General features: G+C 42.7%; 1 protein-coding gene across 2 annotated transcripts in view; it reads right to left on the bottom strand.

The window, feature by feature from the left end:
- Nucleotides 1-23798, bottom strand: part of Snupn (snurportin 1) — a 30116-nt gene continuing 6318 nt past the window's right edge. The window contains exons 2-9 of one of the 2 annotated variants that reach the window (XM_038324181.1): nucleotides 23381-23543; nucleotides 22269-22413; nucleotides 16699-16803; nucleotides 16369-16465; nucleotides 11092-11189; nucleotides 5281-5358; nucleotides 2584-2664; nucleotides 1-539 (exon numbers count right to left, since the gene is read on the bottom strand). In XM_038324181.1, the coding sequence (XP_038180109.1) occupies nucleotides 228-539; nucleotides 2584-2664; nucleotides 5281-5358; nucleotides 11092-11189; nucleotides 16369-16465; nucleotides 16699-16803; nucleotides 22269-22413; nucleotides 23381-23538 (1074 nt within the window). In that variant the 5' untranslated portion in view covers nucleotides 23539-23543 and the 3' untranslated portion in view covers nucleotides 1-227. The remainder of the gene's footprint in view (nucleotides 540-2583; nucleotides 2665-5280; nucleotides 5359-11091; nucleotides 11190-16368; nucleotides 16466-16698; nucleotides 16804-22268; nucleotides 22414-23380; nucleotides 23544-23798) is intronic. The other variant, XM_038324182.1, reaches the window with a different exon arrangement.

Below are 23798 nucleotides of genomic sequence, written 5' to 3'. Positions count from 1 at the left end.
ACCTTTTTCTTAAGAATCACATATATTTACATTGTGGACCTGGGATGTACATACCACAGCAAAAAGATATTAAAATCTACCTGGATTCTACTCCATCCAATAGGGACTCATCCCCAACAGTCTGAGCCAACTTTCCAGCAGGGTGGGTTTGGAAAGTGCACTCTGAAATAAGATCACCTATTGCCATTACCACTGTCCTCTTCCCCAGTCTTTCATGGGCTGTCCTTTTAGTTGTCCATGAGGTTCCCAGGGCTGTGGGGAGGACTCTTCGGCTTGGGAGTAGACAGGTGCTCTAGCTCATAGTGCCCATTCTCAGAAGTCTTGTGTGTGAGTTTATCCTTCATGTCCTCCTGGCTCCTCTTGTGCTCAATAATCTGTTGGAGTTGGTGCCCAGCATATTCTGGCTTGGTGGTCAGCGGGCCAGATGGCACGGCTACACCCAGAATATCTGACACCATGTAGGGGCGCAGCCAGCCCACCAAGGGAGTACTCCCAGGGCTATAGTGGGTCTGTTTATGGTAGAAGAGAAGTCCATCTACCTGTAAGCAGAAAAATCAGGAATCAGAATGACTGAAGGTCACATATTTCAAAGACAACTACACAGAGGCAGCTCTTATGGGTCCTTTTTTGGTTGCTGGAAAACAAGGTCTGTCTATTACAAAGCCCATCTAGCTATGTAGACCAGTCTGGCCTTGAACTCACAGAGATCCACCAGCCTCTGCCTTCTAAGTGATGGGATTAAAAGAATGTGCAGCCAGGCCCAGGCAATCTTTCGTTCCTTCCTTCCTTTCTTTCGTTCTTTCTTCCTTTCTTTCTTTCATTTTTTATTTTTCTAAGCAACTGCCAGTGGCGGAAAAACTCCTTGCTTCTCTTATGAAGCTTATTATTAGAGAAAGGGCTGGGGCTAGAAGTGGCAGTACACACCTATAACCCCAGGACTCCAAAGGTTGAAGCAGGGAGATTTCAAGATCAAACAGACTGAACTATATAGAGAAACTATCTCCAAAAAAAAGGAAAAAGGGGAGATCTAAACAAGAACACAAACAAAAATTTAAAAAGACCACTGTTCCACTTATAAAATGTTTTCCACCGGGCCGGGCGGTGGTAGCGCACGCCTTTAATCCCAGCACTCGGGAGGCAGAGGCAGGCGGATCTCTGAGTTCGAGGCCAGCCTGGTCTACAAGAGCTAGTTCCAGGACAGGCTCTAGAAACTATGGGGAAACCCTGTCTCGAAAAAACCAAAAAAAAAAAAAAAAAAACAAAAACAAAACAAACAAACAAAATGTTTTCCACCCATTGTTTTACTTTTTTAGAGATGGGGTTTTTCAATATAGAAAGTTCTAGGCACCTCTGTAAAGATGCAAAGTATGAAGCAGGAATTCAACCTGAGTCCATGTCTTCTCTCCCCACATTCTGGGTTCTTTCTACCGCCACAAAGTCTCAATAGTAAGGCTGAGCTCCTCATATGGGATGAGAGCAGGAGATCTAGGTAGCCCCACCGACGTACACTCACACAGGAACAATCCTGTTCAGAGGCCCTGCTGCCCAAGCTACTGCTGCTGCCTAGACCTCCCCCAAGACTGCTAAGAGCCAAATTCTGGGAAACTGCATTCTTCTAGACGGGAAAGACTCCTGCAGCCCATCTTTCTCCGTTGTGACTCTGTGACTCACCCCTAAAAAGCTCTAAGAGTTACAAATAAAGATAGTGCTCCCACCACCTTCGTAATTGATTCCAGAAATGAAGCAACTTAGTCTCTGCCATTTCCTTATCCAGGAAGCTGTGATCCTTCACAAATTCAATACATTTGACTGTGACTGGGCAGAATTTTAAAAGGATGATAGCAAAGAAAACTTTGCTTGTTAAGCCAAGAGAATAGCTGCAGGTTCTGAGGATGATAAAAGACTGTTCCAGGAGTTCCCAGGGACAGGAGTCTTTCAGTGCTAATACATGGCAAGTATGGACAAAGTAAGGGAGTTGGCCCTCCCACCCTGCCACTGATTAGTAAACACTGTTATCCTAGGAGCCATTGGTGGTTTGATCAAAAAAGAATCAGAGGTTCAAACATCTGCTGGGGTCAGTCAGCCACATATGCCCATATGCCTTTACAACCTGCCATGGCCGTCAAACAAGGCACACAATGATGACCCAGGATGGAGGGATCCTCTGCTCTTCTCTAGGCCTGTTTCCTGGGGTGCTAGGGGACTATTCAATTCTGGTGTTGACTTTAGTGGAAGTAAGGCTGAGGCTCTGAGGGCAGCAACTACACTTTCTTAGAATTCATTTTCAGCAAAAAAATTACTTTTCAGCCCTGTTTTGATGCTTAGACAGAGCAAAATCAGAGGCTCTGTTAAGATTTCATGCCGGGCGGTGGTGGCGCATGCCTTTAATCCCAGCACTCGGGAGGCAGAGGCAGGCGGATCTCTGTGAGTTCGAGACCAGCCTGGTCTACAAGAGCTAGTTCCAGGACAGGCTCCAAAGCCGCAGAGAAACCCTGTCTCGAAAAAAAAAAAAAAAAGATTTCATGTACCCGGCCTCCTTGTATCCTATAATCATGTCAGAGCAATAGACAATCGTTTCATTACCTCAAAAGGAAAATCCATAGACAGCACCTTACACAGGCTCTCAGGGGTACATGGGAAATTCTTTAGCCCCACAAATTTAAACTGAAATACAAAGAAAACAAAGAGTTAGTACATGTTTCAAACGATACTAGCTCTAATGACTGAAGACTTTATCAAATAAGTTTTGCTTCCCAGTACTTGGGAAGCTGAGGCAGGAAAATCACTGTGAGTTTGGAGTTTCAAGGTCAACCTAAGCTATCAATCCAGTCTTTAAAAAGGGGAAAAGGAATAGAAAGAAATTCAAATGCTTAGATCCCACTTCCAGCACTCTAAGAACAGTCTAAGAGTATGTGTTTCACCAAATCCCAGGCACTACTCACAGAGATCTAAGTTAGTCTGACTTACATAGCAAGCTCCAGGCCAGCCTGGGCTATCCAGTGAAATCCTTGTCTGTAAAATTGCTAATAGGTTGTTGTATATTGAAATACTTCATCACACAGGGAAGCTCTGCAAATGGGTCAACAACCTCAGGACGTCCCTAAAACTGACCAGATGAACTAGGCCCTGTTATGCTGCTGGAGTAAACAATACATGCTGAGCAATCTCTCTCAGATCAAAAGAGCAAATACTCTGCAAAGAAGGCTCTGAGACCAGACAGCGCCTACAAGAGGCGGAAACCAGCTGAGTATCCTGAAAAAGATTTAGAAAAGAGTCACCTGGAATGGAGTGGTGGCGCACGCCTTTAATCCCAGCATGTGGGAGGCAGAGGCAGGCGGATCTCTGTGAGTTCAAGACCAGCCTGGTTTACAAGAGCTAGTTCCAGGACAGGCTCCAAAGTCACAGAGAAACCCTGTCTTGAAAAACAAAAAACAAAAACAAAAACAAAAACAAAACAAAACAAAGAGTCACTCAGGTAGGACACTCTTCAACCTGCTGAGCTACCTGCAGGTGCTCAGATTTCCCAGCTCTTGTGAGCTGTAACCCATGCTGGGGTGGGCTTTGGTGATACAGTCGTTTTCAGTCATTTCTGTTCCTATAAGTAACCCCTTACCCATATTCCTATAACTAATCCCAACAGAAATCATTGGTTCACCATGCTGGACTGTGGGGAGTACCGTAGTTTGTTCTATAGGGGTTGGTTCCCTATCTGGAGTGAGTAAATGTGTTATTGTGTCTCCCCAAGAAAAGTTTACCACATAACATAGGTACAGCTCAGTGAACATGGGTGAGGCTGTGTATTCAATTACTATACACACACACACACACACACACACACACACACAGAATGATAAAATGCTCACTGAGCATGCGTGAGGCTCTCGGTTCAATCACCACACACACGCAAACACACATGCACACAGACACACACAAACAGAGAAAGCGGTAAAATGCTTACTGAGCTTAGGTGAGGCCCTGGATGCAATTACTACACATACACATGAAGCATTTTATAATAAGCATCATTTACCAAGTGCTTTACCATAAGGATTAAGCTATGAAGATCTGCATGTGAATGTGTGTGTGTGTGTGTGTGTGTGTGTGTGTGTGTAATTTGGTTCCTACAATAACTCTTGATAGTACCCTTTATTTTTAGAGATGTGCTCTCACTCTATAGCTATATTGTCCAAGCTAATGTCAAAATTGAGCTCCTCCTTCCTCAGCCTCCTGCGTGCTAGGATTACTACCCCTCCTGGCTTATTAGTACAATTTGCAGACAAAACACACATACACACCACTAAAGTAAGTGAGGCTATTATCCTAATTACCATTATTATTTTTAATGGTCCTAGGGATTGAACCTAGGTCTTTATATATTCTAAACAAGATCTAGAAACTGAGCCCTACCTCCAGCCCTACACTATTAAACTGAAACAATTCATAGTCATCCCATTGCACTATTATAATATGCTGCCTCAAAAGATAAACTCATCAATCAAAATTGGTGACTCTGGGGTTGGAGGGATGGCTCAGTGGTTAAGAGCACTGGTTGCTCTTCCAGAGGACCTGGCTTTGATTTCTAGCAGTCACATGGCTGTTCCCAACCACTCTGAGGAGATCTGATGCCTTCTTCTGACCCCTGTGGGCTCCAGGTAGTGCAGATATACAGGTAGGCAAAACACATATACAGATATAATTATAAAATAATTTTGGGCCAGGAGTGGTGACACACACCTTTAGCCTCAGCACTCAGGAGTCAGAGGCAAACAGATCTCTGTGAGTTTGAGACTAGCCTGGTCTATAAGACAGCCAGGACTATGAACAGAAACCCTGTTTAAAAAGACAGGAGGGGGTTGCTGGAGAGATGGCTCAGCAGTTAAGAGCACTGGTTGCCCTTCCAGAGGTCCTGAGTTCAATTCCCAGCAACCATATGGTGGCTCACAAACATCTGTAATGAGATCTGGTGCCTGCAGACATACATGGAGGCAGAATACTGTATAAGTAATAAACCTTGGGGGGGGTGGGAACAGGAAGGAAGGAAGGAAGGAAGGAAGGAAGGAAGGAAGGAAAGAAGGAAGGAAGGAAGGAAGGAAGGAAGGAAGGGGAACTGTAGCTCGTGCCTGTAATTCCAACAGTTAGGAAGCTGAGGCAAGAAGATCAGGGCTTCTAAGGCCATAGTCGCATAGCCAGTTCAAGGCCAGCTTGGGCCATATGAAGCCTTGTTTCTAAACCAAACAATAATAATGATAAAGAACTGTGTAATATTAATAATAGCCTTACAGGATTAATCTTGGTTTTCTCTCCGAGTCCTTCTTCTTCTGGTAACTTTGAGTGCATCCAGTAGAATCGGAAATCAGTCTGTCACACAGAAGGTTGAGGAAAAAAAAGGTAAAATATTGTTCATCTCAAACGTTTATATGAACGAAACGTTCATTCTCACAGCCATGTGACTTAAAAAGACCTAAACCCTGATGTTGCTATCCCCATTTCCATTGATAACCATAAATTTATCAAAATTTTCAAGATTTTAATTGTGTGTGTGGCGGATGTTTCCGATGGGAAGATGGATCAGTGGCTGAGAGCACTTGTTATGCAAATTTGTAACCTGGATTTCTCTTTATAACCCACACTTGGAAGATGAAAACCTTCACCCAAAAGATATCCTTTAACCTTCATGTACTTGCCTTCATTCATTCAAACACATCACATACACAATAAAGATAAATAAAATTCTAAAATAGATTTTCACTGTTTATGTTATACAAAATATTATGTTATATAAAACATTTTCAGACAAGTATATTGATATAGATATGAATAATTTACATTGATATAAATTTTACTCTTGATATAAATTTAAGGTCAATTTTGTTATATGTATATGTATTTCTGATACTGATTAAGGTATTGTGATTGTGTAGTTCATTTAAAAATGTAATGTATATAGGTTGTTATGGATAGTCATCAATAATAGTCAAACTTGTAGTCATGTTAGTTAGATTTTCTAGATGTACATAGATATATTTCAGATAGGCATTCTTCATATCTTTCAAAGACTACAGAATATGCCATTTAAATGTTTTAATAACTTAGGACTTTTCATGACAATGAGACATGTCTGCTCCTGGCAGTGCCAATCTACTTCAAGAGGAAGATGGGCATCAAAGAGGCTCCTTATGGAGTTTGATAGCCATTTGGGCAAGAAACTGCTCTTGCCTGGACTGTTGGCATAAACTGCACACAAAGAACCCGCAGAGAGAGGACTGCTGAACTTGTCTAATGGTGAGATGATCTCTCGGGGTTCCTGATTCATAAAAGAGTCTGCGAGACATTCTGCAGGACGCAGCAGATACTGACTGAACTGCCTTTGAAATTTCCTGCTTCATGGAAATGTCTGCTGGAAACTACAGGCCTGTAGGCCAAAGATGGATGCCCCAACGGTGCAGAGGAACTTTGGGTGACTGTCCACGCAGCGAGATGTCTCTGTGATTTCTAGAGTTTTGTAAGTTGCTTACTTCTCATTTACTTAGGTAATATTATATCCTTCTGGAGTCTTTGATAGAGTTGAAGAATAAATAGATAGTTATAGTTTTACTTAGTTATGATAAAAGGGAAAGTAGATATAAATATTGTAACTGTAATTCTTGCTTGATAACTGTTATCAACTGTTATATGTAATTTTACTATGTTAAAGTGAAAGCCTTTCTTTTTTGTTTAAACAGAAAAAGGGGAAATAATGTAGGTGTGTCTTCTATCTAACTGTTGATTTCATTCGTTAATAAAGAAAACTGCCTTGGCCCATTTAATGGGCCAGCCCTTAGGTGGGTGGAGTAGACAGAACAGGAAGAAAGAAGTGAGGTAGATGGCTCAGTCAGATGCCACGCCTCTCCTAAGTGAGACAGATGCCATGCCTCTCCTCTCTGAGAGAGACGCGATGAAGCTCCGGCCCAAGATGGACTTACGCTAGAATCTTCCCGATAAGGTACCACTTCGTGGTGCTACACAGATTATTAGATATGGGTTAATCAAGATGTAAGAGGCTGAAACTAATGGGCCAGGCAGTGTTGAAATTAATACAGTTTGTGTGTTGTTATTTCGGGTGTAAAGCTAGCCATGTGGAATCTGGGCGGGATGAAAAGCAGGCCTGCCCGCAGCCCCACACTACAGTATAGAGATTTTTATTCTTTTAAAATTTAGCAAAGCTGCCAGTCATAGAGGCTCAAACCTGCACAAATCCCAACATCTAGGAGATAGAGGCAGGTATCCTTGACTACATAGTGAAATCAGCCTATGATATATAAAATCTGTCTTGATTCCACTCTCCTTCTTAAGATGCCAGGGCATGGTGGCTCACACTTGCAATCCCCGAATCAGAAGGACCACGAGTTGGAGGTTATCCTGGACTATACAGCAACATCTAGTATTTATTTATTTAGGTTTGGTGGGCGTCTGTTTGTTTGTTTTTGAAATAGAATCTCTCTCTCTCCCTCTCTTCCTCCCCTCTCTCTCTCACACACATATGACTGTCTTGGAATCTTGGAATCTTCTGTGTAGACCAAGCTAGTCTCAAACTAACAGAGATCTGCTTGCTTACCTCTAAAAACTCAGAGACATCTACATCTACTTGCCTTCTGAGGGCTGGGATGAAGGGCACATACCACCACACCTGACTATATTTATTTTTTAAAGACAGAGTCTCACTATGTAGTCTGAGCTGGGCTCGAACTCATAAAGCCCCCATTGCCTCCCCAGGTGCTGGAATCAAAGGCCACCAGGCCCAGCCAACACCTATAATCTAATTAATTAATCTTTCACCTCTTGTTTTTTTCTTTTTAAAAATTTTTTATTTATTTATATTTTATGTATGAGTGCTCTGCATATAAACCTACATTCCAGAAGAGGGTATCAGATCCTATTATGAATGATTGTAAGCCACCATGTAGTTGATAGGAACTGAACTCACAACCTCTAGAAAAACAGCTAGCTCTTAACTGCTAAGTCATCTCTTCATCCCTTGGTCTGGTTTTTCGAGACAGGGTTTCTCTGTGTAACAGCCCTGGCTGTCTTGGAACTCACTTTGTAGACCAGGCTGGCCTCAAATTCAGAGATGCCCCTGTCTCTGCCTCCCCAGTTCTGAGATCAAAGGTGTGCACCACCACTGTCTAGCAATCTTCAGCCTCTTATATAGGGTGACCTGCTTCAAACAATAAGAACAATACAATCTTTACTCAGATATAGTGGGTCATGCCTGTAAACCCAGCATTTGGAAAACCACAGTAGGATTGCCCACAAGATTTAGGCCAGGGGCTGGCGAGATGGCTCAAAGGATAAGAGCACTGGCTGATCTTCCAGAGGTCCTGAGTTCAATTCCCAGCAACCACATGGTGGCTCACAACCATCTGTAATGAGATCTGGTGCCCTCTTCTGGCCCACAGGGATACATGCAGGTAGAATATTGTACACATAATACATAAATAAATCTTAAAAAAAAAAAGATTTAGGCCAACCAAGGCTATATAGTTAGACCTATGCCAACTTCAACTATAGAATGAGACTCTGTCTTTAAATACATACATACATACATAGCTGGGCTATGGTGGCACACACCTTTAATTCCGGTACTCCGGAAGGAGAGGCAGGTGTATCTCTGTGAGTATGAGGCCAGCCTGATCTTATAGAGCAAGTTCCAGGACAGTCAGAACTATACAGAGAAACCCTGACTGGAAAAACAAACAAATAAATAAACAGATAAAGAATTAATGAATTTCTTCAACTACTTGCTATAACTTCAACCAACCACTATTTTAACATTATTGTTATTTTACATTTCGAGGACTCTGAGAATCAAAAAAGTAAAGTCACTTGCCTGGGTAAACAAAGAAAATATGTGAGACCTAGATTCCTCCTTGCTTCATTTTAATCTGGCTATTAAAAAACACTATACTAAAAAAAATAAAAAAATAAAAAAAAAAATAAAAAACACTATACTGCTGAATCTTTTCCTAAGTACTTGATTCTCTGAATTATTAATATGCATCTTTCTGAGACACTCCTTATTCTTTTACTTTACTTCTGGAAATTTGAAACAATAAAAGCAATTTTCTTTTTCTTCTGTGTGTATGTGTGTTTTTCAAAAAATGTATTTACTGGGGCTGGAGAGATGGCTCAGAGGTTAAGAGCATTGCCTGCTCTTCCAAAGGTCCTGAGTTCAATTCCCAGCAACCACATGGTGGCTCACAACCATCTGTAAAGGGGTCTGGTGCCCTCTTCTGGCCTGCAGGCATATACACAGACAGAATATTCTTTACATAATAAAATAAATAAATATTAAAAAATAAAAAAAATGTATTTACTTATTATGTATACAGCATTCTGCCTGCATGTATTCCTGCACACCAGAAGAGGTCATCAGATCTCATTACAGATGGTTGTGAGCTGCCATGTGGGTGCTGGGAATTGAACTCAGGATTGTCTGGAAGAACAGCCAGTGCTCTTAATCTCTGAGCCACCTCTCCAGCCCCATGTTCTTGTTCAGACAGGGTTTTGTGTAGCTCGGGCTGGCCTCAAACTTGCTATATATCAGAGGGTGGCTTTGAACTTCTGATCATCTGTGAAGGCTGCAGGCATGTACCAGTTTATGAGGTGCTGGGGACTGAATGCAGAGTTTTGTGTGCAGTATGTAAGCATTTTACTAATTGAACTGCACCCTCAGTCTCCTGATCTGTTTTGTTGAGACAGGAATGGTCTTGCTACATAGCTCAGACTGGGCTTGAGATTCATGACATTCTTTCAGCTTCAGCCTGTAATAAAGGGATCACAGTCATGAGCTACCATGCTGAACTTGTATTTTCCTTATAGTATAACTATATATGTGGAAATATAGATGTAGTTTTAATTACCAAATCTATAAGTTATGAATATATGTGGTGAATATCCTTTTAAAAAAACTAAAGGGAGAGCCGGACGGTGGTGGCACACATCTTTAATCCCAGCACTAGGAAGGCAGAGGCAGGAAGATCTCTGTAAATTCAAGGCCAGTCTGGTCTACAGAGCAAATTCTAAGACAGCCTGGACTACACAGAGAAAGCCTGCCTTGGAAAATAAAAAACAAACAAGCAAACAAAAATACCAAAAATAAAAAAGTAAAGGGAAACATGGAGCAGGAATGGCGACAAAACCTATACTCTCAACCACTTGGGGAGATGGAGACAGGAGGAGGACGGTAGGTTTGGGGCTGTCTTAGGCTAAGTAATGACTTCTTGTTTCAAAGACAGAGCAGGGTGTGGCTACTTAATGAGTTCCAGGTCGTCCAGGGCTAGATAGCAAGATTCTGTCCCAGACAAACTGAGCCAACACTAGCTGGTGTTTCTGAAATCCACCATAAGGTAACAGAATAGAAAGAAACAGTCTAGTGGGCTATCCCAGTGTTGGGGAGCATGCTTTAGATCCCAGCACTCAGGAGGCAGAAGGAGGTGAATCTCTTGAGTTTCAGGCTAGCCAGGGCTGCACAGTGAGACTTTGTCTCAAAAAAAGACAAAAAGGAAGGAAGGAAGGAAGGAAGGAAGGAAGGAAGGAAGGAAAGAAGGAAAGAAGCCAATTTGGAGTTAGGCACAGTGGATCATGTCTGTAATCTCTTCCTAGAGCAAGCTTTGAGATGAGGCTCTGTATCATACCAAAGATGACCTGGCATTTTCAGGGTCAGGACGTGGTGGGTGAAGGACAGAAGATACAGGAGTTTATTTGATGGTGTTGTCTGCATAACTTCTTACCCTTCAATTGTCCCTACAACAATCCTCCCATTCTCTAGAGCGAGACAAGGGATGGCCACAACTGCTAGCATAGTCCCAGCCGGCAGCTCTGCTGTTTTTTTCTCCCTAAGAGCTGTCATACTCCCTTAGTTCCTCCTACTTATTTTTAAAAGTAAGCTAATTCAGACACCCTTGAAGATGCAGGGAGCACTAGATAATGTTCTTGATTACCACATCCTGTATCTACCAAGAAGTTGGTCACGTACCAAACCCACATGCTGACCCACCTTCCCAGGAGGAAAGAAGAAGACAGGAAAGACACGAGGAGATTATCAATCCTTACCTGGCAGTCATAAAAAGGGTGTCCCCGCCAGCACATCACATCCAAAACATAGTAGGTCTGGTTCACTTCACTGTAAATGCAGTCCAGGATGGTGTAGTCTACAGATACAAGGAAGAAAGTCAACACAGAACTCAAAGACAGTGTTCCATCCACCATGATGGAAGGAGCCCATTTTAAGAGGCTCAAGTCAAACAATCCTTAGGATTTATGGCAACTGTCAGTATTAAAGATGATGGACTCATCAAGGAGAGAGTCCTACATAACCCTTTCTAGATACCTGGCATAGCAGAAGACATTAGAGATCACACTTTAGCCAAGTGGGAATTCTATACAAGTTGGGAAATTTATTTACTCTTAAAGAAGCTCAGTTTTTTGTGTTTTTTTTTTTTTTTAAAGATAAGCTACCCGGGAATTCATTATGGAGCCAAAGATGACTTTGAACTCCTGCTCTTCCGGCTTCCATCTTCCAAGTGCTAAGATTACAGGCAGGCACATCAAACCTGGTTTTTTACTGTTTTAAGACAGGACTGCACGCTGTAGCCCAGACTGGCCTCAAACTCACAGCAGTCCTACTGTCCCTGACTTCCCTCCAGCCTCTCTAGGCTATTTTTATTGTGTGTGTTTGTGAAAGGTTTTACTGTTACCCAAGCTTTCATTGACCTTCTGAGGGACTAGACACAACAGCATCTGGCTTACAATTACTTTCTACATTCTTACTATAAGTGCTGTGCTGTGTGAGGAATATCAAGTAACACTCATCACTTTCTTCAAGGAAATAGATATAAGATGATCACAGAAAGAGACAAGAGCTAAATCACCCAACATAAACTATGAACAACAGGAGTTGGCAGGCTACACTGCCTCTTGCCTGTACTCCCTGCCCTTGGTAAGCTGAAGCAAGAGGATGAGGAACTTTTTTCTCTTTTTTGTTTTATCTATCTATCTATCTATCTATCTATCTATCTATCTATTTAATTTGTGTGTCTCTGTGTGTCTCTCTGTGTGTGGTTTTTTGAGACAGGGTTTCTCTGTGTAGCCCTGGCTGTCCTGGACCTCACTCTGCACACCAGGCAGCCTCCAACTCACAGAGATCCGCCTGTCTCTGCCTCCTGAGTGCTGGGATTAAAGGCATGCGCCACCACCCGGTAAGGATCAGGAATTTAATGTTATCCTTATTACATGATCAACCTGATCCTTACATGAACCTCCATCACAAAAAAAAAAAAGAAAGGAAAAAATAAAACAAAACAAAACAGAGAAGGCTAGCCTTACTAGAGAAAACAGAAGAAATCTTCAATGAGTCTGAACAGGAAGAGAATAGAGCAGGGTTTGGGCCTCAGCTTTGCCAGTCCCACTCAAAACAACCAATACATTATTTAATCCTAATCCACTTACTAGGGCCAGGTAGGGGAATAGCTAAGCAGGAAAATGACAAAGAAGAAAGAGAATTGGACTGGGAAACCTCGGCAACAGCTCACTGTGTCATTACACTTGACATTCTCTCAGGACCTTCACAGGAAAAAAAAACTCTAACAATGGGCCCAGGGCATGATCTTTGTTCAGATCGACATAGAGGACCTCATAGGGCTGCATTTTATCATGGAACTGAGGAGACCTGACCCTGAGGGGAGGAAGCATTCAAAGTGGGTTATTAAAACAACTAACCAGAAGTCTGCTTTGTATTTTCACACAGTAAGCTGTGGATCACTCTGATGGTGAGGCCTCAGGAGAGGGTTTTTCCAGCATTAACCAGGGCGCAAGAGTAGGAATGGGGTAGTGGCCTCATCCTTGGAGAGTAACAGGGATCAACAAGAAAACCAACAGCAGCTGGCCCTGAGACTATCAAAATCAATGACAGCTGAGCCATGGTAGTACATGCTTTTAATCCCAGCACTCGGGAGGCAGAGGCAGGCGGATCCCTGTGAGTTTGAGGACAATCTAGTCTACAGAGCTAGTCTTGTAGGACAGCCAAGGCTACACAAAGAAACCCTATCTTGAAAAAAAAAAGACAGTTCATATTTTATAGAAAATCACCTAGAATTTTTACAAATATAAACTCTGCCTGATTCTATACAAGGAAGGGACCTACCTCACCCATATCTAAGGGCAAAAGCATCAGACAACTTGACCCAGAGAGTACCCATGAAAGTCAAAGAGGCTCTATCCTGCCAACTTCCAGAAGGGTCAAAGTGGAAAGAAAGAAGTTTGTGACTATCAGCAGCCTGGGATACAAAGCAGCAGAGGTGCAGAGATGGGTTAACAGAACCTCCTGCTCTAGATGGACAATCTTGAGATCACCAGGGCCAACAGGCCCTTCCACTATGTTCTGTCTGCCTATAACTAGAGGACTGAGGCCCTCTGTCCTCAATAGAGGATAAGTGTAACTGCTTATGGATCAAGTACTACAGACCATAGTCTTCTAGATGCAGAGGAGAGAGACTAACAAAGCCAAAGACAAGTTTTTGGATTCACTGGAACTGGAAACCAATTAGTAGTTTTTACTCCAGTTCCGCATTAGATTCAGGAGCAGCCAGCCCCACCCAGTGCCTCTGCAAGACCCAACTGAGTGTGAATCAAACCTGGCTCTCACTTTGCTTGGTCTGCCTCTAACCCGATGCCCTCCACCTCTCCAGCTTGGCTGGTTCCTAGGGTCCCACTTTATACTGGGTGTCTACTTCCCTGACTCATGTATCCACCCACCATCCCCAGACATTCACTCATTTCACCGCCTGACCTCCAGGCCCCAGATGTGCACACACCTGCTCCTGAAATTCATCTCCAGGCTCCAAGGGTGCATTCATTAACCCTGGGAATCCACCCAAACATGTCAGAGGTCCACCCCCAACTTCCTTAGGTTCACTCAAAACTCATGGCCCCCACACTGATGCATCAGAAACATCCCACTCTTCCCATCATCAACTGAAATGCTAATTTCAACATCTGGTTTGCTTTCTGCTTTTTCCTATGGAAAATATTTGCAAAGTTTTAAACTTTGTTCTATCTCAGAACCGGCTGAGCAGACCGCCTGTTGAAAACAAACAATAGTAAAACATGGAGTCGAAGAACTTCATTATTAAAGTGTTTGTCTGGAAAGCACAAAGTTATGGGTTCAATACTCAACAATATTCAACATTCAATAAAGCAATATTATTCTTAGCCACAGAGCAATTTGAAGCCCAGCCTGTGTACTATGATATTGTCTCATAAACAATGGTGCTGGAGCAATGACTCAGAAGTTAAAAACAGTGATTACTCTTCTAGAGAACCCTGGTTCAGTTTCCAGAATCCACATAGCAAGTCACAGTAGTTTATAGATTTAGTGCTAGGGGGTCTGACAAACTCTTCTGGCTTCCAGAGCCACTGTATGCAAGTGGTACACAGATACACATACAGGCGAAATATCCATACACACAAAATAATAAAATATAAAAAAAATTAAAAGAAAAAAACCAGGGGCTGGAGAGATGGCTCAGTGGTTAAGAGCATTGCCTGCTCTTCCAAAGGTCCTGAGTTCAATTCCCGGCAACCACATGGTGGCTCAACAACCATCTGTAATGAGGTCTGGTGCCCTCTTCTGGCCTGCAGACATACACACAGACAGTATTGTATACATAATAAATAAATAAATATTTAAAAAAAAAAAAAAAGAAAAGAAAAGAAAAAAACCAAATACCCAAACAAAAAAATACCTAGCCAGGCAAGTCACTATCTTGTGCTAGTAAAAAAAGTTGCAAATGAAGGACACATAATGACGCATGCTTATATCCTACTGCCTGAGAAATAGATCAAAGGTCTAGAGTTCAAGTCTTGATTACACAGCAAGTTTGAAGATAGCCTGGGCTATACAACACCTTACTTTTTTCCTTAAATGACAAAAACTTAGTAAATAACTAGGCATAATGGTACATTCTTATAATCTCAGTTTGTAATCTTAGCACGAGAAAGGCTAAGGCAGGAAGATTAGGAGATTCGGGCCAGCTTCAGTTACATGGTGTGCTGGGTGGTTTTATGTCAACTTGACATAAGCTAAAGTCATCTTTGAGGAGGGAACCTTAATTTTAAAAATGCTTCTTTGAGGGGGGCTGGAGAGATGGCTCAGTGGTCAAGAGCGCTGCCTGCTCTTCCAGAGGTCCTGAGTTCAATTCCCAGCAACCACATGGTGGCTCACAACCATCCGTAATGAGATCTGGTGCCCTCTTTTGGCATGAAGGCATGCATGCAGACAGAATACTAAATACATAATAAATAAATCTTTAAAAACAATGCTTACTGCTAGGAAGTGGTAGTAACACTGCCTTTAATCACAGCACTTGGAGGCAGAAGCAGATGGATCTTTCAAGGCCAGCATGGTCTACAAAGGAGGTTCCAGGGTACTCAGGGCTATACAGGGAAACCCTGTCTCAAAAATCCAAATAAGCTGGGCAGTGGTGGCACATGCCTTCAATTCCCGCACTTGGGAGGCAGAGGCAGGTGAATCTCAGTGAGTTTAAGACCAGCCTGTTGAACTCTACAAAGCGAGTTCCAAGCAAGTTTCAGGATAGCCGGGGATGTTACACAGAGAAATTCATCACAAAATACTGGAGAAAAAAAAAAGGAAGGAAGGAAGGAAGGAAGGAAGGAAGGAAGGAAGAAAGAAAGAAAGAAAGAAAGAAAGAAAGAAAGAAAGAAAGAAAGAAAATGCTTCTATAAGATCTCTAAGATTGGGTTATAGGCAAATCTTTAGAGCATTTTCTTAATTAGTTATTGATGGGCGATAGTCCAGCCCACTGTGGGTGGTGCTACCCCTAGGTTGGTGGTCCTGGTTTCAATAAGAAGGCAGGCCGAGCACGTCAGTAAGCAGCGCCCCTCTATGGCCTCTACATCAGCTCCTGCCTCCAAGTTTCTGCATTGTTTGAGTTCCTGTCCTGGCTTCCTTAAATGATGAACTACAATGCAGAAGTGTAAGACAAATAAGCTCTTTCTCTCAAACTTGCTTTTAGACCTAATGTTGCATTTTAATTGTAAGTTCTATTATTATGTATGTTGCATGTACACGGGCATGTCCTACAGCACATGTGTGAAGCTCACAAGACAACTCTTAGAAGTTAACTTTCTAACTTTCACTGTGGGCTCAATCTCAGGTTTTACAAGGAGTTGGCAAAAAGCCCTTTTACCTACAGAATTGGCTAGCTAGCCCCTGAAGCCTCAGAGGTCCTTTGTGATTGAGCTCCAGCACCAAAGAGATAGTGGGGTAGAAAGACCAAAAAAAGACAGTAAATAGATATCATAGGTAGGTACCTTTGGCTGTTGTTGAGTTTCTCCTGTTGCCTCCTGGCAGAAGGGAAGAAAACCTATTGACACAGTAGCCACTCTTGGTGTAGGCGCTGGTTGAACCCTGTAGGGAGAAAGCTGCCATTCTCATTAGGCATTCACAGATGTCCTTGACTCTCGCTTCTTTACTACAGGGCTATCATCAGTGCAAAGATGATCAGCAAAAGTCTCTTCCAGCAGGAAAGCACTCTGAAGCCAACTCCAGGCACAGAGGTGTGGCTGATGAGAATGGGAAGCAAATATACACTTGTCATATAGTAGGCTTGCTGGTGTTAGAGGCAAGAAGCAGTTACTCACCCTGGAGGCCACAATAAGGGCTCTTTTCCCAACAGGACACACAACCACAATCCATTCTTGCCCCAAATCTGAAGGGACGTCAATTAACCACTCAGAAAGCATCAACTAGGAACACAAAAATGGTGTCAAAAGATCAGCAAGAGTATATAATTCAAACATCACAAGAACAAAGCATTAACATTTTACATATGTAAACAAATACAGCTAAAAGCTGAGGGCAGAGGTACTTCCATCCCAGGTGCTCTAAGAAGCAAGCTGATCTCCAGCATAACCAACAGACGGAAGGCATTTACTGATGACTTGGCATCTGCCCTTACTATCACCATCTGCATCCTACTTACTGCCTTACCTCAAAGCCTAAAGGTGCTATAACTATTATATTTAGGGTTTACACCTCAGGAATGAATACTCATCCTGAGTCATGCTCAGACTTGAGCATAATTTCCCAAATTGACATGCCACACATTATGATAAAAGATTTTATGAGACAGGCCTGGTGGTATAGACATATAATCTCATTTACTTGGGAAGCTCAGGTGGGAGGATTGCCAAATTCACAGCTTGCCTGGACAACTTAATGACATGTTGTTTCAACTTTTTAAAGTTGGCCTTAATTCATTATGTAGGTGAACATGACTCTGAACTTATCCTCCTGGCTCCACCTCCTAAATGTTAAAGTTGCAAGCCTGAACTGGCAGTGGTGGCTCACATCTTTAATCCCAGCACTCGGGAGGCAGAGGACAATCAGGGCTACAGAGAAACCCAGTGGGGGGAGAGGATTCCAGCATATTACATACATGTAGTACGCAAAACTCATGCAGGCATAGACATAGTCACAATTTACAAAAATAATTTGAGCTGGGCGGTGGTGGCACATGCTTTTAATCCCAGAATTTGGACAGAGGTAGGCGTATCTCAGTAAATTTGAGACTAGCCTGGTCTACAAAGCGAGTTCCAGGACATCCAGGACTGTTACACAGAGAAACCCTGCCTCGAAAAAACAAATAATAATATAATAATTCGATCATGATTACCAATATTTGCTGAAAGAGCTATTAACTCAATAGAAAATACTTTTAAAACCAAGTGTAGTTGCGTATGCCTTTAATCCCAGCACTAGGGAGGCAGAGGCAAGAGAATCTCTGAGTTTGAGGCAAGTCTGGTCTACAAGTGCTATGCATGGTAATATAAACCTGAGTCAGAGACAGATGGCCACAAAAGTCATAGGCTCTGGTGAAGGGACTTATTACTCTTTTTTTTTTTTTTTAAGCTAAACTAACATCATGTTAAACTGCCTTCTAACTCTCAATAGTTATACAAACACACACTACTTTTAGCCTTTTTGTTTGTTTGGTTTCTGCTTTTTGGTTTTTGTTTTTCTCTAAGACATGATTTCTTTGTGTAGTCCTGGCTGTCCTGGAATTAGGTATGTAAACCAGGCTGGCCTCAAACTCACGGAGATCTGTCTGCCTCTGCCACCTGTGTACTGGGATTAAAGGCGTGTACCACCACCACCTGGCAACTACTTTTATTTTAGTCTTAATTAGAGAAGCCTCTTTGGAGTGAATGATGGTTGGCTGGTTAAGGTGCTGAGAATAAGTGACAGCTGAATGTTCAGTGCTAAAACAGACATTTATACCTCCCTTCTAAGGCTTAGGGAACATCTTGGAAGAGGAAACAGAAAGAATGAAAGACCGGAAGATATGGAGAAGGGCTATGAAATGCTATCTTTCCAATTTTATGGGCATGAATAACCATTACAATCATGAACTCACAGCACCTGCAGTTTCTTTGCAAAAGGCCAACAAAAGACTGGTCTTGGCAACAAGGCCTACACACACACACACACACACACACACACACACACACACACTGAACTAGAGGCTATGGATAGATTCTGGGAATGGGGAATCAATGTCTTCAGATACAAACCCACTAGTAAGCCCACCAGGCTCCAATGCATAGTTCCAAATCTAGATACGGGGATGACTTAGGTTAAATGCAGCAGGTCACAAAACAAAAAGACATAAATCTGGGGGAAGGATTTGTAGGGAGGAGGGGAATTGAAGAAGTGAGAGGGGTATGAGAAAGGATAAAGGGCAAGCAGAAAGCATTATATACCCATATGAAATTATAAACAAATAAATATAGCTAATAAAAATACTTCAAAACAGAAAGTTAATGTCTTAGAATTGAATAATGGTGATAGCTGCCCAGTCCTGTGACTATACTAAAAAAACAGAATTTTAGTATTTTTTTCCTTTCTGTCTCTCTCTTGAAATTGAATTTCATACTGTAGATCAGGCTGATCTGGTATTTATTATATAGCCTAGGCTGACCTTCGACCTCTGGCAATCCTTGGCTAAGGCCTTAACCTTTCAACTAAATGCTAAAATTTACAGATAAGAGCTACCGAACCAGGGTCAAGAATTTTATTTTCATATAGCAAACTTACTTATATCTACACTTACTCTAAGAGTACAGGAGCACTGGGTAGTGATGGTGTATGCCTTTAATTCCAGAACTAAGGAGGCACAGGAAGGCAGATCTCTTGAGTTTGAAGGCAGCCTGGTCTACAGAGTGAGTTCCAGGATAGCCAGGGATACTCAGAGAAACCCTGTCTCAAAACAAAACAAAACAAAACAAAAAAAAAAAAAGAACTTTCAAGACAGGGGTAGCACATGCCTTCAATCCCAGGGCTCAAGAGGCAAAGGCAGGTGAATCTCTGAATTCAAGGTCAGCCTGGTCTACAGAGCAAGTTCCAGAACAGCCAAGGCTACACAGAGAAACCTTGTCTCCAAAAACAAAAAAATAAAATAAAATAAAAATAAAAAATAAGGGTATAGAGGCTATTTATGGTCCATGTCTATCACACAGCAAAGCCTGATTACATATAAAAAGTTTTTCATTTTTCCTGAACAGAACTGAATTGTATGTATGAGGCAGAAGAATCATGAGTTCAAGGTCAACTTGAGTTACATAGCCAAACCTTGTTGCAAATAAACAAAAACTGAAGAATACTTTCTCTGTATTATTTGTACTATATTTGGGGGAGAAACAAGCAGGTGGGTATTCCCAAGAAGTGTATTCTAAAGGCAAGAGGGTTCTACAGAGTAGTATATTGCAGCAAGGAAGACTCCTGCTTTAACTCAGACTTACATCCTTTCTTCTGGAACACCACGACTGTGTGGGACAGTCCTTTCCTGTTTCCCCTGTAGCACCACCAGCTATAATAAGGGATTTAGTTGAGTGTGGCAAAGTGATTGGTTGTTTTGTGGTTCAACATTACCATGGTCAACAGGATGTCCCACTCTGGATCTCTTTAGGGGCAGATGTACTTCCTCCTACCTGATACCACCCCAATGTACGATGCCAAGACTGGCCTCCCAATACTCCAGCAGAAAAAAAATACCAAACATGGAAGGGATGAGGACACTGGGATGGTGGGTAGGCCCCATCCAAACCAACAATTATGGTGATACTTTATGTTTTAACAAATAAAGCTTGCCTGAAGATCAGAGTGCAGAATTAAACCACTAGAGGCCAAGCAGTGGTGGCTCACACCTTTTATCCCAGGACTCAGGAGACAAAGGCATACAGATCTCTGTTAGTTCAAGGCCACCCTGGGCTACATGGAATTGATCCAGTCTAAAGGGGAACAGAGCTCACACAAAGGTGATCCTAGCACTAGGGATCACACACCTCTAATACCAGCACTAGGGAGGTGGAGACAGGAATGTGATACAGCTGGGAGGGGCTCCGTGCAGCCTGGGCAGTCAGTCAGAGAAAGCAGACTTTGGTCTGAGCATCGATAGAGGTAAGAAATCTAGTGTCTGGCCATTGCACTTCTCTGATCCTTCCGCTTTCACCCCGATAGCTGACTCCAAGATTTATTATTAAGAATGGTTGGGGGCGGGGCTGGAGAGATGGCTCAGTGGTTAAGAGCGCTGCCTGCTCTTCCAAAGGTCCTGAGTTCAATTCCCAGCAACCACATGGTGGCTCACAACCATCTGTAATGGGGTCTGGTACCCTCTTCTGGCCTGCAGGCTTACACACAGACAGAATATTGTATACATAATAAATAAATATTTAAAAAAAAAAAAAAGAATGGTTGGGGGGCTGGAGAGGTGGCTCAGCGGTTAAGAGCATTGCCTGCTCTTCTAGAGGTCCTGAGTTCAATTACCAGCAACCACATGGTGGCTCACAACTATCTGTGATGAGGTCTGGTGCCCTCTTCAGGCATGCATGCAGACAGAACATTGTATACATAATAAATAAATATTTAAAAAAAAAAAAAAAAAGAATGGTTAGAGCCTGGCGGTGGTGGCACACACCTTTAATCCTAGCACTTGGAAGGCAGAAGCAAAGGCAGGCAGATCTCTGTGAGTTCAAGGCCAGCCTGGTCTACAAGAGTTAGTTCCAGGACAGGCTCCAAAACTACTGAGAAACCCTGTCTCAACCCCCCGCCCCCAAAAGGAGGAAGGCCAGGAATGGCAGTATTTACCTATAAATAAAGCAAAAGAAGCGACTGCTATAAATTCAAGGACACCTGATCTACGTAATAGTTCAAGCCAGGGCTACACAGAAAGACCCTATCTCGGGCTGGAGAGATGGCTCAGAGGTTAAGAGCACTGCTTGCTTTTCCAAAGGTCCTGAGTTCAATTCCCAGCAACCACATGGTGGCTCACAACCATCTGTAATGAGATCTGGTGCCCTCTTCTGGACCACAGGCTGGCAAACTACTGTATAGTTAAAAAAGACAAAAGACAAGGAGCCTGGGTTTCTCAATCAATAATGACAGAACATTTGCCTAGAATATACAGAGCCCTGTGTTATAATCCCTGTCCAAAGGAAAGAGGTGTGGATCTGCTACTGGAGTAGTGGTTCAGGAGCTCTCTGTATGAGCTGGCAGCCTTGACTAACAGTGTGGGGGCCAGATGGACTAGTGATTCCAAGTCACTAGCCACAGACTTCATCAGTGGGTTTGGGTTTGGTTTGAAACTCAATCTCTCTACATAGTCTGGCTGTCCTGGAACTCACTATGTTAGATCAGGCTGGCCTCGAACTCACAGAAATCCACCTGCCTCTGCCTCCTAAGTGCTGGATTAAAGGCGTGCGCCACTACATCTAGCTTCATCAGTGTCTCCAGTCAGCCAGCAGAACTTTAAGCCAGCTCTGCTACCATCCATTCTCTCTACAAATACACCAGCAATTCCTATTCATTAGCCTTGCCCATCCCCATTTTTAGTTTGTTTTTAGTTTTGTTCGAGATATGGTTTTTCTGTGTATCAGCCTTGGCTGTCCCAGAACTCGCTTTGTAGACCAAGCTGGTCTCGAACTCACAGCCACCTGCCTCTGCCCACCAAGTGCTTGAATTAAGACATGTACTACCACCCAGTGCCCATTCTTTTTTTTCTGTTGTTTTTGGTTTTTTGAGACAGGGTTTCTGTGCGTAGCTCTGGAGCCTGTCCTGGCACTTGCTCTGTAGCCTGCCCACCCTCTTTTTATGGCAGCGCTTATTCTGGTGGTTTTGAGTACATGTGCAGAGTATAAACCTTTGGAACACTCACTTGATTAGCATAGCGTTTTGGTAACTTCTTGCCAGGGTCAATGTCCATTTCCTCATCATCTTTCTTATCTTCTTCCCCACTCTCCATCCCCGTCCAGTCATCTTCAGCCAGTCTTCTGGCATGGTTCACATAGTCCAGCCGCTTGCTGGAGGACAAGATAAGGTCAGGTCTATGCATGCTATACAAAGATCTCCCACAGCATACAGATGTCATTCAATTAAAGGATGACAAATTTGGAAGTGACTAGGGAAATCTGGTGGGGGTAAGAAATAACAAAAGTTCTTTTGTACGGTAAAACTAGTGACTGTCACCTCACAGTTCCTAAGCAGGGAACACCCTCTGAATACAGTCTTCCTCGGTTTCTAAAGAATGTTCAAAGTAAGGGCTGGAAAAGTGGCTCAGCGGTTGGGAGCATGACTCCTATTCCAGAGGACCTGGGTTCAATCCCCAGGGCCCACATGGCAGGTTAGAGCTGTCTGAAATCCAGGGTCAGACACCCACACACAGACATACATGTAGACGGAGCACCAGTGCACATAAAATAAAAATAAATTATTTAAAAAATGTTCAAAGTAAACCATCTTTAGAGGAATTTCCAAGACTCACTAGCTGTATAAGCTGAACCCACATTACCCCACTGCACTTCAGGTGAGAAACAGTTCCTGCCTGGTAGACTCATCAAAAGCCCAGAGATAGGAAGGAGAAAACACTAAAGGCGGTGAGAAGTCCAAAGAGACACTTCTGGGGCGTTCCACTTCAGACAGCATGTTGATCAAACAGACAAGCAAACACCCCAAAACTCAGGCTTTTCTTGTTTGACTTTCAAAAGAAGCTGTTTGGCTTAAGACTTGACATCTTTGCTGGTGTAGTGGTACACATTTTTGATCCCAGTACCCCAGAGACAGAGGCAGGTGGATCTCTGTGAAGGGGTTCTATGGAGAGAAGTCCAGTGGACAGGAATACCCTTCTTCTGTGCAGGGTGTCTAGGAGACCAGCCTGGTGGACAGGAATACCCTTCTTCTGTGCAGGGGTTCTAGGGAGAGAAGTCTAGTGGCCTGTGAATGAGTCACAGCTCCCAGCATAAAGAAGCCAAGGAGTTGAAGCACCCTTACGATTTCTGTAGTTCTAGCAACTGGCGGCGCCGCTCACTTTGCTCCAAGGAACTGTACTTGGACTTGTATTGGGATAGGCGAGGGTGTGGGGCAGCTGTGCTGTTCAGTTCTTGAGACACAGAAAAACTACCAGCTAGGGCCTGACTCAGTTCTTCCATCTTCCCTAGAAAGGAAAACATAAAATGGCTCATTTATTTCATCTTTTGATAATAAGGCAGTTATAATTAAAAAAAAACTCACATAACCAAAATTAGTTATTTCTGTGGAGAAGACAAAAGATAAGTGAGTTATATATTAGTAATAATAATGTTATTTTCTATTAGTACTTCAATAACAGTAGGTTTAATAGCCAAGGTAATAAATCTAAATACCAATCATTAAATAAAGTTCCTTTATAGCCTTTTTTTCTGCTTCTCAT

Source organism: Arvicola amphibius, chromosome 3, assembly GCF_903992535.2.
Source record: "Arvicola amphibius chromosome 3, mArvAmp1.2, whole genome shotgun sequence".
Classification (NCBI taxonomy): Eukaryota; Metazoa; Chordata; class Mammalia; order Rodentia; family Cricetidae; genus Arvicola; species Arvicola amphibius.
This window is presented reverse-complemented; position numbering and strand designations above follow the sequence as displayed.